This window comes from Salmo salar, chromosome ssa03, assembly GCF_905237065.1.
Source record: "Salmo salar chromosome ssa03, Ssal_v3.1, whole genome shotgun sequence".
Classification (NCBI taxonomy): Eukaryota; Metazoa; Chordata; class Actinopteri; order Salmoniformes; family Salmonidae; genus Salmo; species Salmo salar.
Window position 1 is genome coordinate 10102729 of NC_059444.1, and position 20292 is coordinate 10123020.

The following is a 20292-nucleotide window of genomic DNA, read 5'->3' on the forward strand; positions in this document are numbered from 1 at the left end:
CTGGAGCATCAGCATTTGTGGGTTCGATTACAGGCTCAAAATGGCAAGAAACAAAGGACTTTCTTCTGAAATTTGTCAGTCTATTCTTGTTCTGAGAAATTAAGGACTTTTCTAAGTGACCCCAAACTTTTGAATGGTAGTGTATATATAAACTCCCAGTAATTTATTGGGTAAAACACCAACGTTTCAGCATCACTGTGCCTTCCTCAAGAAGCGTTTATGCCGAAACGTTGGTCCTTCTTCTGACACCGCCTGGTGTAGAGGTCCTGGATGGCAGGAAGCTCAGCCTCAGTGATGTACTGGGACGTACACACTACCCTCTGTAGCGCCTTGCGGTCGGATGCCAAACAGTTGACATTCCAAGCAGTGATGTAGCCAGTCAAGATGCTGTCAATGGTATAGCCATTCGTCATGTATCATAACAAACATTTCTCTCTCTCTCTGTCAGGACGGGCGAAGAGGTGGTGACCGAGGAGAAGCACCTGCGTATGGGCTCTATGACCATGCCAGCCTCCCCGCAGCTTGTTTGCGGGCTGGGCTTTGCCGTGCCCTCCCAGTCACTACACTCGGTGGGCGGGGGCAGTAACGGCGGTGGGGAGGAGGAGGTGGGCAGCCCTACCTCCCGTAAGCAGCCCCCACCCAAACCCAGGAGGGACCCGGCTACCAAGCTGAGCATTTCCTCTGAGACAGTGGACCACAGCCCCACCTTGGTCTGCAGGGGCTGCAGGGCCAATCCGGATGGTAAGTGTTGAACAACGAGACTAGATACTCAAACAGCCTGTAACTCAAGTAGCTAGGGGAAGATAGGCCTACTAAGCAGCTATGAAAAATGCTACTTAAAGCACAACTACGCAATCAAGACCATTATGCAACAGCCAACAATCATGGGAAAATACTACACAACTACAACAAATAATGCTGTGTACCACACAGTTAAGAAAACAAACTACATAGCTAAATAATGCTGTGTACCACACAGTTAAGAAAACAAACTACATAGCTAAATAATGCTGTGTATCACACAGTTAAGAAAACAAACTACATAGCTAAATAATGCTGTGTACCACACAGTTAAGAAAACAAACTACATAGCTAAATAATGCTGTGTATCACACAGTTAAGAAAACAAACTACATAGCTAAATAATGCTGTGTATCACACAGTTAAGAAAACAAACTACATAGCTAAATAATGCTGTGTACCACACAGTTAAGAAAACAAACACAGGGGGGTTTGGTTGTTGTTTTGTCTAGGTGCAGTCGGAGTCCGCACCTTAGGGGGGGTGGGGTGTACTGTCACGTCCTGACCATAGAAAGATGTTATTTTCTATGGTAGAGTAGGTCAGGGCATGACAGGGTTTTTTCCCCCAGGTTTTCTATTTCTAAGTTTTTGGTTCTAGTTTTGTATTTCTATGTTGCGGCTTTGTTTGGGATGATCTCCAATTAGAGGCAGCTGGTCCTCGTTGTCTCTACATTTTAGTCATTTTAGCAGACGCTCTTATCCAGAGCGACTTACAGTAGTGAATGCATACATTTCATACATTATTATTATTATTATTTTTTTTTTTTCTGTACTGGCCTCCCATGGGAATCGACACACACCATGCTCTACCAACTGAGCCACAGGGAAGTCTCTAATTGGAGATCATACTTAAGTAGGGGGTTTTCCACCTGGGTTTGTGGGAGATTAATTTTGAGTAGTGTATGTTTCACCTCTGCGTCACGGTTTGTTGTTTTTGTCATTACGTCTATTTATGTATTGCATAGTTTCACAGTATAAATAAAATGTGGAACAACACACACGCTGCACTTTGGTCCGCTCATTCCTACGACAATCGTGACAATATGCCTTGACACTGTGATATATACAGTGCCTTCGGAAAGTATTCAGACCCCTTGAATTTTTCCACATTTGTTAGGCTACAGCCTTACTCAAAAATGTATTAAATTGTTTATTTCCCTCATCAATCTACACACAATACCACATAATGACAAAGAATAAACATTTGCAAATGTAAAAAAATAAAACAGTAATGAAATAGTACATTTACATAAGTATTCAGACCCTTTACTCAGTACTTTGTTGAAGCACCTTTGGGAGCAATTACAGCATTGTCTTCTTGGGTATGACATTACAAGCTTGGCACACCTGTATTTGGGGAGTTTCTCCATTTCTTCTCTGCAGATCCTCTCAAGCTCTGTCTGGTTGGATGTGGAGCGTTGCTGCTCAGCTATTTTCAGGTCTCTCCAAAGATGTTAGATCGGGTTCAAGTCAAGGCTCTGGCTGGGCCACTGAAGGACATTCAGAGACTTGTCCCAAAGTCACTCCTGCGTTGTCTTGGCTGTGTGCTTAGGGTCGTTGTCCTGTTGGAAGGTGAACCTTCACCCCAGTCTGAGGTCCTAAGCGCTCTGGAGCAGGTTTTCATCAAGGATCTCTCTGTACTTTCCTCCGTTCATCTTTGCCACTGAAAAACACCCCCACAGCATGATGCTGCCACCACCATTTTTAATTTATTTTATCTTTATTTAACTAGGCAAGTCAGTTAAGAATAAATTCTTATTTACAACGACGGCCTAGGAACAGTGGGCTAACTGCCTTGTTCAGGGACAGATTTTTACCTCGTCAGCTTGGGGATTCAATCTAGCAACCTTTCGATTACTGGCCCAACACTCTAACCACTAGGCTACCATGATTCACCTTAGGGATGGTGCCAGGTTTCCTCCAGACGCGACGCTTGGCATTCAGGCCAAAGAGGTCAATCTGGGTTTCATCAGACCAGATAATTCTGTGTCGCATGGTCTGAGAGTCTTTAGGTGCCTTTTGACAAACTCCAAGCTGGCTGTCCTGTGCCTTTTACTGAGGAGTGGCTTCCGTCTGGCCACTCTACCATAAAGGTCTGATTGGTGGGGTGCTGCAGAGATGGCTGTCCTTCTGGAAGGTTCTCCCATCTCCACAGAGGAACTCTAGAGCTCTGTCAGTGGCCATCGGGTTCTTGGTCATCTCCCTGACCAAGGCCCTTCTCCCCCGATTGCTCAGTTTGGCTGGGCGGCCAGCTCTAGGAAGACTCTTGGTGGTTCCAAACTTCTTCCATTTAAGAACGATGGAGGCCACTGTGTTCTTGGGGACCTTGAATGCTGCAGAAATGTTTTGGTACCCTTCCCCAGATCTGCGCCTCGACACAATCCTGTCTCAGAGCTCTACGAACAATTCCTTTGACTTCATGGCTTGGTTTTGGCTCTGACATGCACTGTCAACTGTGGAACATTATATAGACAGATGTGTGCCTTTCCAAATCATGTCCAATCAATTGACTTTACCACAGGTGGACTCCAAGTTGTACAAACATCTTAAGGATGACCAATGGAAATAGGATGCACCTGAGCTTAATTCCGAGTCTCATAGCAAAGGGTCTGAATACTTATGTAAATAAGGCATTTCTGTTTTTTTATTTTAATACATTTGCCCATATTTATAACAACGTTTTTTCGCTTTGTCATTATGGGGTATTGTGATGTTATTATGTGGTATTGTGTTTAGATTGTTCAAGATTTGTATTTATTTTATCCATTTTAGAATAAGGCTGTAACATAACAAAATGTGGAAAAAGTCAAGGGGCCTGAATACTTTCTGAAGACACTGTATGCCTAAGGCTGAGACAATAAGAAGACACAGTGGCAGAATAAATTCAACCAGACCTTTGTTTCATCACAAAAACGGAGAGCAACATCTGTCCGGTGAAGTCCACAAAGCATATTGCATGTAACAAACAGTTACATGACCTACAGCATGGTCTAACAAGTTAATGTTTCTGACATTTTTGGACCTCTAAACAACTATTGATTTAGAACCACGTAGTGTCGCAAAGAAAGTAGAAAAAAACATGTTAACTCACCCTACATGTAGAGAAATGCCATCCTCCTCTTTCATGTTGGTGAAACATTCTATGACTCTGTCATACAGTACACACTTTTATTTGTTGTTGTCCTAGGCTACCTGGTTAAAATGCTTTCTTGCTAGCCTAACTTCCTTTCATGGGCAGTGTTAGCTAGTTAATATTAGCCTTCTACATCAAGCTACATGTTGAACTTCCATCCTCTCAGTCCCGGGGCACAATTTATGAATTTATGGTTGGATCAGAATCGCCATTATAGTCATTGGCCAGTACGGAGAATGAAGTAAAACCACAAGGCCAAATCCCTATCTCTATCCATGGCTAATTTAGAAAAGGGACAATTTTATCTAGCTAGCCAGCGGAGGACAACAACACAATAATATGCAACAATTCAAGTTGTTTCTGTCAATCACGTATTTCTATCGATGCGATGTAATAGGAGTGAAGCCAAATCCAAACTGGCTTCCCTTGACACTTTTTTTATGGTGCGCCAGGACCATTCACAATTGAGCTCAGTCAGTTTAGCTCATAGATGATTGGCTATTATTTTCTTTTTTTAAATATCAAAGGAGGCCAAATGCTCTCTGGCTTCTCTTGCATTCAATGCTACAGGCAGCAGCAATGTCATACTCTTTATGACCAGATAGCATCAGATAGATGGCCTACACATACAGAGACAGAGGGGCGCTGTTTTGCTCTCTCTAATTCTTTCTCCAGTGAGATGCATTCATCCTCTTGCGAATTGAAGGAAAATTATGAAACACAGAGAGAAAGAAATAGTTTTTCCTTGGTACATTTTTGGTGAAGCCTGGCTTCCCTTGGCATCCATGAATACACGCCTGGGGGCTGCCTGCAATCATGGGACTGTTGGTTAGCAAGATTTGATTTGGGCCTTCTCCTCTCCACACGGACATGTCGCAGTTCTAGATCCCCCGATGATGTCACAGTGTTGGATCCCTCGACGATGTCGTGTCAAGGATGAGCAGTCCCTAAGTCAAGGTCATTCAGGTTTCTCTAACCCCACCCCTCAGGTTTCTCTAACCCCACCCCTCATTTTCCTCTGGGATTACACAGTAACACAACCTGACTACTGACTCATTCAGACTTGAGAAGGTTTGAAAGGTGCGTGCGAAGTGACCGGTCCCATTTGTGATGTGGTGATGAAAGCTAACCACGTGCTAACCAATGCCTCCCCAGAGTATGTGCGTTCTACAGTATCTGGGTTGTACAGTATCTGGGTTCTACAGTATCTGGGTTCTACAGAATCTGGGTTGTACAGTATCTGCGTTCTACAGTATCTGCGTTCTACGTTCTACAGTATCTGCGTTCTGCGCTCTACAGTATCAGCGTTCTACAGTATCTGTGTTCTGCGCTCTACAGTATCGGTGTTCTACAGTATCTGCGTTCTACAGAATCTGCATTCTACGTTCTACAGTATCTTTTGTTCTACAGTCTGTATCTGACTGACTGTTCTACAGTCATTATCTGCACTCGACAGTATCAGCATTCTACAGTATCTGCGTTCTACAGTATCTGCATTCTACAGTATCTGCGTTCTACAGAATCTGCGTTCTACAGAATCTGCGTTCTACGTTCTACAGTATCTTTTGTTCTACAGTCTGTATCTGACTGACTGTTCTACAGTCATTATCTGCGTTCTACAGTATCTGCATTCTACAGTATCTGCGTTCTACAGAATCTGCATTCTACAGTATCTGGGTTCTACAGAATCTGCGTTCTACAGTATCTGGGTTCTACAGAATCTGCGTTCTACAGTATCTGCGCTCTACAGTATCTGCGTTCTACAGTAATCTGCGTTCTACAGTATCTGCGTTCTGCGCTCTACAGTATCTGCGTTCTACAGTAATCTGCGTTCTACAGTAATCTGCCTTCTGCGTTCTAATCTGTGTTTTAACATGATGCATCTTTCCTACAAACGGACGGAGATGTAAAATGCGTTTCCCAAAACACCACGCAGAGAGAACGGTTGCTAAGTGTTGATACTGATAGGATCGAAAGAAAGGAAGCGCTGCTATCGGATCAGTTTTCTCCATTCAAATCTTTCCTTAACGTTATAATTATTTCACAATACTGACAACAGATCAGCCCCTAGAGAGATATTCTCACCTACGGCTGCAAATATTGAGGCGGATTATTCTAATGCTAACCCAATAAAAATGCACTAATACACCAATTTGGCACATCATTGCACACGTTGTCACACATCATGGAATATGTTGAGACAAATTACAGATAGTAGCCAACAAGTAGCAAAATAAACCTCAATTGATTGAACATGAAATGTATTTCAATATGATTGAAATATGCCTATAGCTTACTGTTTATATTTTAATGTAGTCATCTCAGTTTTCATTTGAAGCATATCTTTTTATACGTCCCTTGTTTGTATTAATGGCAAAGACATTGGCAAGTTTGTATTTGTAGTCAACTTCGTTCTGATGTTATCTCAGTCACAGAGATGTTTAGCGGAGATCTTCTGTGTATAAAGTGGACAGAAAATCATCTAACGACGCATTTAGCTGTTCTACTGGTCTGAGGAAACTGTTAGATTACGAGTGTTTTCAAGTGCAACTTTAATAGCGATGGTATTTGGGAAAAAGCTCGGAGATTTAACGATGCTCCTACGAAGGTTCTAACGATGAACTTAAACCTTAAAATGCTCTTGGGGAAACTGGGCCCTGATCTTCATGTCCTGGTGTGAGCCGTTTAGTTTAGCCTTTATCCTCACCACGTAGATGAAAGTAATCTTCTCCGCATCTGTTGTGAGGAAAAGTGTAAGAGGACACTGCCAACTGTTACATGTTCACCTGCATTTACTAATAACAGTGGATCTCAAATGAAAACAGAGGAATGAAACGAATGATGGGAGTGGGACACATTGGAAAATAAGATGGTGATAGAAAACATAAGTAGAAAGTGTAGAGACAAGGTAACGAATGAATGGACATTTGACCAATCTCTGATCAGATATGATTTGTTTTTACTTTATTCAAATCAAATGTTATTGGTCACATATACATATATTTAGCGGATGTTACTGTGAGCATAGCGAAATGCTTGTAATGCTGTAAAAGCAGTAGTGTGGCCTTGCGGTTACTGGTTAGGGATGTAAACTAACGGAGCATAAGCACCTAACTATAAACTCAATCACTGTTCAGCTGTACAGATGTACGCCTATATCATGTAGCATGTAAATAACAAGATACTTTGACAGAACAGAAACCACCTGCTGATCAAAGAAACATCAAGTGCTGCAAAATGATCAAGAAATGAACAGGCTATTGAAGTAATATAATATAGTAATATAGTCTGTGAGAGACTTAAAGGTGAATATACGGTCGCATTTGACCGCGTTACAGTTCGATGTGCATGCCATTGTGACGGTTGGTTAGGGAGTTGCCCTGACTGCCTCAGATTGGAGGGGATCCCCGTGTGCACACAGTTCTTCTCCTGTGCCACAGCAACCATCCCACAGAAACAAGCCCCCCCCCCGTAGCCCGGCCAATCAGAACGACAGCAGGCAGCGCGTGCCAATGAGGCGGCGGCAATGGTGAAGCTCTAAGGCGTCCCGGGCCAATCGCCGTCTGAGTGTCGGGGTGTTCCTCACCGAGGGGAGGGTTGTTACGTGAGCCAGATTGGGTTCTGAGCGGAACAGGGGGGAGGGACCAGTTAGAGGCAGAATTCATTCAGGAGAAGTGACTGACCTAGATTCCATTTCCCCCAGGATGGAGAGGGGGCGGGGTGAACACATCCACTACGGGGGAGGGGGAAGGGAGGTGGGGAGGATGAATTCATCATCAGTGCATGAAACAGATCTCAAAATCCACCATGCAACCCAGTTAGCAAAATGGTAGTAAGAATAACAAGCCATCCGAGTACAGAGACACAAATTACACTGAGACGTCTACACACACATTGGACCACAGCTTGCTGAGCTCAAATCTCCTAATGTCACCTCAGGTTGAGATGCATGGCTAAAAAGAGTCTCCCCGTATGGCCTCATTATTCGGTTGAGATGCACGGAATGGTGCTGTGATATAAAGCACTGTTGCATTGACACACGTGTTTTATTACAGTGAGTGTGCAGCCTGTGTTTTGGTCTTGTTTGCCTGTATGTATGTGTGTGTAGTGGAATGTGAGTATGTAGAGGTTGGATTAAGGTTGAGGGTGTATATGAAAGGGATAAATTGTGTGTGTGTGTGCGTGCGTGTGTGCGTGTGTGTGTGTGGTGAAGGCGGTTGAGTCATAGAGAGGAGCCCCTGGGACTGTTTCTGCATGTAGTCATGTATCAAATATATCTGACTCAATGAATGTCGTTCAGCTATTGTGACCTAATGCCATGTAACATGTAGTAATACAACGATAAGGTTTATGCTGATTGGCTGAACGTTTTTGTTTTCTGTTCCTTCAGCGCCACAAGGCTGCGGTGAAGACTGCAAGAGGATCCCTCCGCCCAAACCCAGGAGGAACCCCAACACCCAGCTGAGCACCTCCTTCGATGATTCCTACATCAGGAAGCACATTGGCTCCAAGAGTCACTCCCCCTCTGCCGAGCACGAGCCCAACCCCTCTCCGCCGAGCGACGAGAGCCCCAGCCACCACTCCGACTCGGATGAGCCTGTCTACATCGAGATGGGCGCCAGTGTTGGGGGCGGCGGGCACACAGAGGCACCCAAGAGTGAGGACGAGGAGCCGGGAGAGTCTGTGTACGAGGAGATGAAGTACCCTCTCCTGGATGATCTGGACTACTGCTGGGACCCCCCGGGGTGCCGCTCTGCCTGCCCCACCCCGGCGCTACTGGACCCAGAGCCCCTCAACCGCTGCTCCACCCCGCGTAACATCCCCCTATGCAACATCCCTGCGCCGTTTCCCAACTTGCTCACCCACCGGCCGCCCCTCCTGGTGTTCCCCCCGGCGCCGGCCCAGTGCTCGCCAAACTCGGACGAGTCCCCGCTCACCCCTGTGGATGCACTGACGAAGCTGCCCATGATGGACAACCCCTGCGCCTACAACAAGTCACCCACCTCCTCTTCCGAGCCCCCCTTGGCGCACCTCCGCCGGGAGCTGACAGCCACGCCCACCCTGACTGTTTCGGGTCGCTCGTCGGCTCCGCCCCTGCCCTGCACCCTCTACAAGTCCTCAGCCTCCTCAGCCCACGGCTATCAGCACAGCCACTCAGCCTGCCCCTCTCCCGTCAGCATGGGCCGCTGCCTCACGCCGCTTAGCCTGATCCCGGGCGGGCTGCCGCGCAGCGCCTCCACCACGCCCCATGGAAAGGGCTCGCCCCCACAGGACTGCGTGGTCGGGGGCAGGCTGCATGGGTCAATGCAGAATGTGTCCACGGGACGCTCACGCACACCGACCAGCCCTCTGGACGAGCTGACCAACCTGTTCACCGCCGGCAGGAACATGATGAAGAAGAACACCGGCGGGAGGAAGTCCAAGGAGCCCGGGGAGAGTGAGTGTCAATCAATCATTCAGTCAATCAATCAGTCAATACATCAATCAGTCAATACATCAATCAGTCAATACATCACATCATCATTTATTTGTCAATATAGTTACAGAATCAGTCAATACATCACACCATCATCTATTTGTCAATATGGTTACAGAATCAGTCAATAGCAACATAGAGGTGGAGTAACAAAATAGTTACTCCATATGTATCCAGTGTGATCCAATATGGCTGCCGTGCCATAACCCACACAGTGTAACATTGACACATTGACTCACAAAATACAGCAATGTTTATTTTTATTTGTATGAAATTAGTTGTTAGTGGTCTCATCCACGTCGTATCAACGTAACCCCCTTTTCATCTGGTAAAACAACTTCCAATCCCGTTAAAGAAGGAGATGCTGCTGATAGCAGGCATGCAGGCTATACCATGGGTGTTTTGTGGCTCTTTGCAAGCATTTCCTCCATGAGCCCGTTTAATCTAGGCCCACCGAATGTAGATTGATACAGATCATATGATTTAATCTGGCAGGATTAGGGAGTAGAGCGGCCGGCATTAGGACCTCTCAAACCCAGCAGTGGCATTAAGCCACCACACAGCATTACTGGTAAATATGGAAACATCATGTTTAAACACAGGAAGCCAATGTGTCCAGTCCAGGACCCAGACAAAATTACATCAATGGTGAATTCAGATAGGTTCCCAACACCGGAGATTAACACATTTCTAAATAACTTCAGAAACGTTTTTTCCCGTTTTATGTCGACCATCCCTATGCGCTGTATTTTCAATCATGAATTCATATTTAATTTGTATGCATAATTCAGCCATTACTTTTCTCCGAATGAACGATCTCTATTGAGACATGGCCTGAAACTTTAATGGGCCTCTAATGCGAAGGAATAAAACATGAATTTGTGTTTAAAACCACGTAGGCTATGCATTGCAAATGCACACTGTACTGCAATCTGTAAAGAATTAACTAATGTGTAGGTATTCAGAATTTACACGTTTTGTGTTCCTTAATAACTGGCACAAGAGCAGTGAAGTGTGTGAGTGGGTTTTTATCAGATTGGCAGAAAAGAGCAGCTGATGATTTGGAGAGAGATCTAACATACTGCAGCAACTCCATAGGGGAATTCCCACCAGTTGAGTCCATTTGAATCCATTTAGTTCAAAAAGAACTGAGCATGTGTCAATCAATCTGCACTTAACTCCCAGAGCTTCATAGCAACCATTAACTCCAAACCAGCCATAGCAACAGAAAAAGGAGCCTCTCTTATTTCCCTCCCTATGAGGAAGTGGGCCAATCGCAGTGCAGCCAAGGCTTTTACAGCTGATCAAAGAGTTATATTCCTCTGTTGGCCCAATCAGCTAGTAGAGATTTAACCAATCAGGGAAACATCTTCACAGTCACCAATCAGGAGAGAGAAAGAACAGCCGCTGACTTCTATGACAGTTGCTGACTTCCTGGAATTATACCACAATCTTCTCTGACTGTTGGAAATCTTAGTGGTTGTGACAAATGTTTGCGTCTTGCCTTTTATGCAATTTCTGTGTATTTCTTTGGCTTGTGTAAAAATGTATTCCTATGCAGTAATGTCTTATTGATGCATGGTTCTGGTTTGTCCTTTAGCCCCATATGGCTCATGAACCATGTTCACTCACACTATGTAGCGACTGGGGCAATGCTGTGAAGTCTACAGTTTTTTTCTTCTCATTTGTTTCTATTGTAGCACCTGCGTTCAGCCAGCCTATTGGGGCTCAGGTAATGGCAGGTCCGCTGAGCAACGTTCTATGATTGGTCACGTGCAGGCATCCTCTTGCTATTGGGGAGGATAGACGATAGAAACACAGCTAGCTAGCATAACCCACTTTTCCCCTGGTTCGTCACCTCTATGAGACCGTAACAACCAGCACGCACTGGTGACACGCAAGCCTTGTGATATGGGACTTCTGGGAAAGCAATGATGCACCACAGCGCGCTCTGCTGGGAATCATCTATGCATGTTCGTTTTTGATTTTTGTTGTTGTTGCAGAGATTGATGTATTTTATGGAAGGCAGATTTTAGTCTCTTTGTAGGCTGTTGCCTTTTGGTTGCCAAAACGTTGAGGAACGCTCTCTGACTTCCTTTACTTCCTTCACCAAATTCGACAGATTAAGGGTTGCACATATCGCACCGAATGTGGATCGCATAAAAATCGTCTGCCGATTTTTATGCGAACTGTGTTAAAGGGACATTTCTAAAATGTTCAATTTCATATTCATCATCAATGTCACCAATGTTCCCTCTAAACTGCGCGTGTGCGCACCTCCTCCACGACTGCCACGCAGATGACAAGAGATTGAACTTCACTTGAGTTCGCACCATTAGTTTGCACTTCATAGAATCAACATTATATCACACCCTTTTCAATGCAACAAACCAAAACAAATCTAACTTTGCAAGATTGAGTCTGTGATTTTGTTGTAGGCAGAGCGCGAGCGCAACGGAGTAGAATTCTATTGGTGGAGGTAGCCCACGAGCGGTCGTTCAATTACTCACGAATGAATGAGCAGCGCATGTGCACATTTGTTGATATTCTTTTCCAATTAGCGAGTTTTTAGCCCAGTTAGAGATACCGCTTCCTACAAGAGCACAAAACGTCTAGGCTACATTTCAAGCAGTCTTTGAAAAACCAGTCAGGTAAAAAGCTTATGTCTTAATTAAAGGGGCAGTGTTGTATTTTGAGACAGGCTTGAATATGCAAATAAGTCAATTGACAGAGGGGTAGGCTAGATTGTCTAATTAGCTGTATGGTAATAATGATAAATGCTATTTGGTAAAGTGGTTTCTGGCATCATACAACACAATACAATGCAATGTACAGTCACCTATTTGGCCCATGATGTTAAAGACCAAGTAAAAAATAATTTATTAATATCAAGCCCTTCATAATGTAAAAATGTTATTAAAAGTCTCATGCAATGTAGGTCTGCATTAAACACCACACATATGCCACTGTAGGCTATATCATAGAAATCACAATCTATTTCCATGTGAAAATTGTATGGGATTTGCTCCATTGGTTTTGTTGGTATAGGTCTGCATTATGCTCAAATAGCCACAATAGTCTATTGGCTACTATCTAAAACTGTAAGGGTACAGCCTCAGTGTTCACTGTGTTCATTGTTCACTCTATCATTATGTTAAATGTGCAACCAGAGGAAAAAAAAATCTCTTGACCACCTATACTCCACACGCAGAGACGCGTACAAAGCTCTCCTTCGCCCGCCATTTGGCATATCTGACCATAATTCTATCCTGATTCACCAGTGACTAGATCAATCCAAAAATGGTCAGATGAAGCAGACAGGACTGTTTTGCTAGCACAGAATGGAATATGTTCAGGGATTCTGATGGCATTGAGGACTACACCACATCAGTCATTGGCTTCATCAATAAGTGCATCGACAACGTCGTCCCCACAGTGACCGTACGTACATACCCCAACCAGAAGCCATGGATTACAGGCAACATCAGCACTGAGCTAAAGGCTAGAGCTGCTGCTTTCAAGGAGCGGGACTCTAAATCCCGCTATGTCCTCCGACGAACCATCAAACAGGCAAAGGGTCAATACAGGACTAAGATCGAATCCTAATACACTGGCTCTGACGCTCGTCGGATGTGGCAGGGCTTGCAAACCATTACAGACTACAAAGGGAAGCACAGCCGAGAGCTGCCCAGTGACACGAGCCTACCAGACGAGCCTTCTATGCTCGCTTCAAGGCAAATAACACTGAAACATGCATGAGAGCACCAGCTGTTCCGGAAGACTGTGTGAACACGCTCTAGCAGCCGATGTGAGTAAGACCTTTAAACAGGTCAACATTCACAAGGCCGCAAGGCCAGACGGATTACCAGGACGTGTACTCCGAGCATGCGCTGACCAACTGGCAAGTGTCTTCACTGACATTTTCAACCTCTCCATGTCTGTAATACCAACAAGTTTCAAGCAGACCACCATATTCCCTGTGCCCAAGAACACTAAGGTAACCTGCCTAAATGACTACCGACCCGTAGCACTCACGTCTGTAGCCATGAAATGCTTTGAAAGGATGGTCATGGCTCACATCAACACCATTATCCCAGAAACCCTAAACCCATTCAAATGTGCATACCGCCCCAACAGATCCACAGATGATGCAATCTCTATTGCACTCCACACTACCCTTTCCCACCTGGACAAAAGGAACACCTATGTGAGAATGCTATTCATTGACTACAGCTCAGAGTTCAACACCATAGTGCCCTCAAAGCTCATCAATAAGCTAAGGACCCTGGGACTAAACACCTCCCTCTGCAACTGGATCCTGGACTTCCTGATGGGCCGCCCCCAGGGGGTAAGGGTAGGTAACAACACATCCGCCACGCTGATCCTCAACACAGGGGCCCCTCAGGGGTGCTTGCTCAGTCCCCTCCGCTGCAGTGGAGCAGGTTGAGAGATTCAAGTTCCTTGGTGTCCACATCACCAACAAACTAACATGGTCCAAGCACACCAAGACAGTCGTGAAGATGGCATGACAAAACCTATTCCCCCTCAGGAGACTGAAAATATTTGGCATGGGTCCTCAGTTCCTCAAAGGGTTCTACAGCTGCACCATCGAGAGCATCCTGACTGGTTGCATCACTGCTTGGTATGGCAAGCAGGGCACTACAGAGGGTAGTGCGAACGGTCCAGTTCATCACTGGGGCCAAGCTTCCTGCCATCCAGGACCTCTATACCAGGCAGTGTCAGAGGAAGGCCCTAAAAATTGTCAAAGACTCCAGTCACCCTAGTCATAGACTGTTCTCTCTGCTACCGCACGGCAAGCGGTACCAGAGCGCCGCCAAGTCTAGGCCCAAGAGGCTTCTAAACAGCTTCTACCCCAAAGACATAAGACTCCTGAACACCTAATTTTTTATTTATTTTATTTATTTCACCTTTATTTAACCAGGTAGGCAAGTTGAGAATAAGTTCTCATTTACAATTGCGACCTGGCCAAGATAAAGCAAAGCAGTTCGACACATACAACACAGAGTTACACATGGAGTAAAACAAATATACAGTCAATAATACAGTAGAAAAATAAGTCTATATACAATGTGAGCAAATGAGGTGAGATAAGGGAGGTAAAGGCAAAAAAGGCCATGGTGGCAAAGTAAATACAATATACAGTGAGGGAAAAAGGATTTCATCCCCTGCTGATTTTGTACGTTTGCCCGCTGACAAAGAAATGATCAGTCTATAATTTTAATGGTAGGTTTATTTGAACAGTGAGAGACAGAATAACAACAAAAAAATCCAGAAAAACGCATGTCAAAAATGTTCTGAATTGATTTGCATTTTAATGAGGGAAATAAGTATTTGACCCCTCTGCAAAGCATGACTTAGTACTTGGTGGCAAAACTCTTGTTGGCAATCACAGAGGTCAGATGTTTCTTGTAGTTGGCCACCAGGTTTGCACACATCTCAGGAGAGATTTTGTCCCACTCCTCTTTGCAGATCTTCTCCAAGTCATTAAGGTTTCGAGGCTGACGTTTGGCAACTCGAACCTTCAGCTCCCTCCACAGATTTTCTATGGGATTAAGGTCTGGAGACTGGCTAGGCCACTCCAGGACCTTAATGTGCTTCTTCTTGAGCCACTCCTTTGTTGCCTTGGCCGTGTGTTTTGGGTCATTGTCATGCTGGAATACCCATCCACGACCCATTTTCAATGCCCTGGCTGAGGGAAGGAGGTTCTCACCCAAGATTTGACGGTACATGGCCCCGTCCATCGTCCCTTTGATGCGGTGAAGTTGTCCTGTCCCCTTAGCAGAAAAACACCCCCAAAGCATAATGTTTCCACCTCCATGTTTGACGGTGGGGATGGTGTTCTTGGGGTCATAGGCAGCATTCCTCCTCCTCCAAACACGGCGAGTTGAGTTGATGCCAAAGAGCTCCATTTTGGTCTCATCTGACCACAACACTTTCACCCAGTTGTCCTCTGAATCATTCAGATGTTCATTGGCAAACTTCAGACGGGCATGTATATGTGCTTTCTTGAGCAGGGGGACCTTGCGGGCGCTGCAGGATTTCAGTCCTTCACAGCGTAGTGTTTTACCAATAGTTTTCTTGGTGACTATGGTCCCAGCTGCCTTGAGATCATTGACAAGATCCTCCCGTGTAGTTCTGGGCTGATTCCTCACCGTTCTCATGATCATTGCAACTCCACGAGGTGAGATCTTGCATGGAGCCCCAGGCCGAGGGAGATTGACAGTTCTTTTGTGTTACTTCCATTTGCGAATAATCGCACCAACTGTTGTCACCTTCTGACCAAGCTGCTTGGCGATGGTCTTGTAGCCCATTCCAGCCTTGTGTAGGTCTACAATCTTGTCCCTGACATCCTTGGAGAGCTCTTTGGTCTTGGCCATGGTGGAGAGTTTGGAATCTGATTGATTGATTGCTTCTGTGGACAGGTGTCTTTTATACAGGTAACAAGCTGAGATTAGGAGCACTCCCTTTAAGAGTGTGCTTCTAATCACAGCTCCTTATCTGTATAAAAGACACCTGGGAGCCAGAAATCTTTCTGATTGAGAGGGGGTCAAATACTTATTTCCCTCATTAAAATGCAAATCAATTGATAACATTTTTGACATGCGTTTTTCTGGATATTTATGTTGTTATTCTCTCTCTCACTGTTCAAATAAACCTACCATTAAAATTATAGACTGATCATTTCTTTGTCAGTGGGCAAACGTACAAAATCAGCAGGGGATCAAATACTTTTTTCCATCACTGTAGCAAGTAAAACACTGGAATGGTAGATTTGTAGTGGAAGAAAGTGCAAAGTAGAAATAGAAATAATGGGGTGCAAAGGAGCTAAATAAATAAATACAGTAGGGGAAGATGTAGTTGTTTTGGGCTAAATTATAGATGGGCTATGTACAGGTGCAGTGATCTGTGAGCTGCTCTGACAGCTGGTGCTTAAAGCTAGTGAGGGAGATAAGTGTTTCCAGTTTCAGAGATTTTTTGTAGTTCGTTCCAGTCATTGGCAGCAGAGAACTGGAAGGAGAGATGGCCAAAGGAGAAATTGGCTTTGGGGGTGACCAGAGAGATATACCTGCTGGAGCACGTGCTACAGGTGGGTGCTGCTATGGCGACCAGTGAGCGGAGATAAGGGGGGATTTTTCCTAGCAGGGTCTTGTAGATGACCTGGAGCCAGTGGGTTTGGTGATAAGTATGAAGCGAGGGCCAGCCAACAAGAGCGTACAGGTCGCAGTGGTGGGTAGTATATGGGGCTTTGGTGACAAAACGGATGGCACTGTGATAGACTCCATCCAGTTTATTGAGTAGGGTAATGGAGGCTATTTTGTAAATGACATCGCCGAAGTCGAGGATCGGTAGGATGATCAGTTTTACGAGGGTATGTTTGGCAGCATGAGTGAAGGATGCTTTGTTGCGAAATAGGAAACTAATTCTAGATTTAACTTTGGATTGGAGATGTTTGATGTGAGTCTGGAAGGAGAGCTTACAGTCTAACCAGACACCTAGGTATTTGTAGTTGTCCACATATTCTAAGTCAGAACCGTCCAGAGTAGTGATGCTGGACGGGCGGGCGGGCAGGTGTAGGCAGCGATCGGTTGAAGAGCATGCATTTAGTTTTACTTGTATTTAAGAGCAGTTGGAGGCCACGGAAGGAGAGTTGTATGGCATTGAAGCTCGTCGAAATCAAATGGCTACGCAGACTATTTGCATTGCCTCCCCCTCTTTTACACCGCTGCTCTATCTTCATGTATATATTACCTCAACTAAGCGGTGTCCCTGCACATTGACTCTGTACCGGTACCCCCCTGTATATAGACCTGCTATTGTTATTTTACTGCTGCTCTTTAATTACTTGTTTCTTTTATTTGTTATTCTTATCCATATTTTTAAAAACTGAATTGTTGGTTAGGGGCTCTTAAGTAAGCATTTCACTGTAAGGTCTACGACCTGTTGTATTCGACTCATGTGACTAACAAAATTGGATTGGAAATGCGCGCCAGAAGTTGCAGAAAATTCTCACAACGTTCAAGTTTCTGCTCTGATGTCCTAAAATTTGCTCAGTGCCCCAAAATTTTTTAGGGAACATTATTCATCATCTCCAGCACCACCCCAACATCAACATATGTGAAAATGGCAAGTTTCTATGTTTTGTAGTAAAAAAGATAAAGAAAGATAAGTGTTTCCAATGACATCATCAACCAATTAGGAGGCAATTAGTAGGCAATGCCTCCTCATAATTGGTTAAAAATCACACGACTCACAACGATGTCATTGGAAGCACTTATCTTCCTCTATATTTTTTACTACAGAACATAGAAACCCACCATTTTCACATATGTTAATGTTGGAGCTGGATATGATGAATATGAAGTTTAAACATTTTGAAATGTCCCTTTTTTAATAAAAAAAAAATGTATTTAACTAGGCAAGTCAGTAAAGAACAAATTCTTATTTTCAATGACAGCCTAGGAACAGTGGGTTAACTGCTTTGTTCAGGGGCAGAACGACAGATTTGTACCTTGTCAGCTCAGGGATTGGAACTTGCAACCTTTTGGTTACTAGTCCAACACTCTAACCACTAGGCTACGCAAATGCTATTGGCGTGTCAGAGCCCTAACATGGTGAGAAGAAATTGAAATAAGAATGTATTCAAAGTGGTTACTGGGCCTTTATCTACCCATTGATAAAAGCATCTATGCAATTCACATCCTGGATGTCTCCATGGCAACTGTGGAACAAACAGCGTTATATCCCAGCATACCCATAGTTCATAGCTCCCACAGCGCATGGGTGACACCAAGTGGCCGTATAGCGGTAGTGCAGTATAAATACATAGATATTACAGATGTACTTTAATTTTTCATCTTCTTTATGGTATATAGGCTATGTTTACTAGTTATTTTTGTGTAGACATAACTTGGTATTTTTCGGTACATTGACTGTTTGTCCTCTGTTACAGCCGAATCCAAGAGTAAGTCTCACAGTGAATCAAAACGTGATGGCAAGGACCGGCACAGTCACAAGGAGTCCAAACGGGAGAGTAAGGATCGTAGCAAAGAGTCTTCTTCTCACCTACGCAACACCAAGGACAGGAGCTGTAGCAGCGTGGAGCCACTCCCCAGGCGATATAGCAAAGACCGGGTTTGTAACAGTGTGAAGCCCTTGCCTATGAAACGGGACAGCAGAGACCGGGGTTGTAACCGTGTGGAGCCCTTGCCTATGAAAATGGACAGTAAAGGCAGAGGTTGTAAAAGTGTGGAACTCCCGCCTGTCAGACGGGACAGCAAGGACAGAAGTGTCCACGGCATGGAGCCATTACTACAACTAGACAGCAAAGACTCTCCCCGGAATGGTGTGGAGTCCAGACCGGACAGCAAAGACTCTCCCCGGAATGGTGTGGAGTCCAGACACGACAGCAAAGACTCTCCCCGGAATGGTGTGGAGTCCAGACATGACAGCAAAGACTCTCCCTGGAATGGTGTGGAGTCCAGACATGACAGCAAAGACTCTCCCCGGAATGGTGTGGAGTCCAGACATGACAGCAAAGACTCTCCCCGGAATGGTGTGGAGTCGAGACCAGAGAGCAAAGAAAGGCTCAGCCACCAGAACCCACCGGAACTTCTACCCAGGCAAGATAGCAAAGACCGAACCAGGAACGGAATTGATTTGAGACATGACAGTAAAGTACGAATGGACCAGCCACCAGAGCTCCTACCAAGGCAAGATAGCAAAGACCGAACCAGGAACGGAATGGATTCTAGACATGAAAGCAAAGAACAAATGGACCAGCCACCAGAGCTTCTACCCAGGGAAGATAGCAAAGACCGAGTCAGGAACGGAATGGATTCGAGACACGACAGCAACGAACGAATGGACCAGCCACCAGAGCTCCTACCCAGACAAAAAAGCAAAGATTCACCCAGAAATGGCCTTCAGTGCAGACGTAATAGCAAAGACAGAGACAGGGAGAGCTACAGCCTAGAGTTTAGACATGAGGGCAAAGAACGAAGTTACAATGGAATGGAGCCCTTTCCCTTACCCCGACAGGAAATCAAAGAGTCAGACAGAAATGGCCTTGAAGCCAGGCGTGACAGCAAGGACAGAAGCTGCAATGGCTCAGAGCTGCCCCCCCGGCGCGATAGCTACGGCAAGAGTGCCAATGGGGTAGATCTTAGGTGCGTCAATAAAGACCAGGTTGGTCATAGCTCAGAGGCCTTGCCCAGGCGTGATGTCAGAGATAGGGGGACCTACAGCGTTGAGCAATCAAAAGCACAAGCGAGGAACGGTGTATCAGGGCAACAACAATCCTCGACTGCCACACCAACTCGGCATGGGAGACCTGCTGGCAGTCCGCCAATGGTGTTTGGAAGTGGCAATACAGGTGAGGATAGCCTAAATGAAATTGCAATCCTTCAACACAACCAGACAGACACCATGAAGTGACTGTGGTAAATTATTTGCAGACGCTAAACATGTCCTCATCATACACAATAATCTGCAAAGTTTACTGAGATGCTATACTGTTGATTGCAATAACATGCCATTTACTGAGAGTCAGTAGTCTGTCCATAATAACATGTTTTAAAAAGTGAGCATTCTCTGACTGGGTTGGGTAACCAACATGTATATAACCATGGTAGTAAGGTTCACACTGGGCAAAAACTGGTTGAATCAACGTTGTTTCCACGTAATTTCCTCACAAAAAAAAAATCTATGTGATGACGTTGAATCAACTTGGAAAATTGATTGGATTTGCAAAAAGTTATACATTTAAGGGAATTTCGTATTTTTTTCACCCAACTTTTAACCTAAATCCAATGTTGATTTCCCATTAAATTCATGTGAGTTGACAATTCAATCAAATGTAAAT

General features: G+C 44.8%; 1 protein-coding gene across 2 annotated transcripts in view; it reads left to right on the plus strand.

Annotated features, from left to right (window-relative positions):
* Positions 1–20292, plus strand: part of LOC106598217 (neuronal tyrosine-phosphorylated phosphoinositide-3-kinase adapter 2) — a 40533-nt gene that overhangs the window by 18265 nt on the left and 1976 nt on the right. For both annotated transcript variants that reach the window (XM_014189270.2, XM_014189279.2), the window contains 3 exons: positions 449–741; positions 8325–9371; positions 18382–19803. In XM_014189270.2, coding sequence (XP_014044745.2) covers positions 449–741; positions 8325–9371; positions 18382–19803 — 2762 coding nt within the window. The remainder of the gene's footprint in view (positions 1–448; positions 742–8324; positions 9372–18381; positions 19804–20292) is intronic.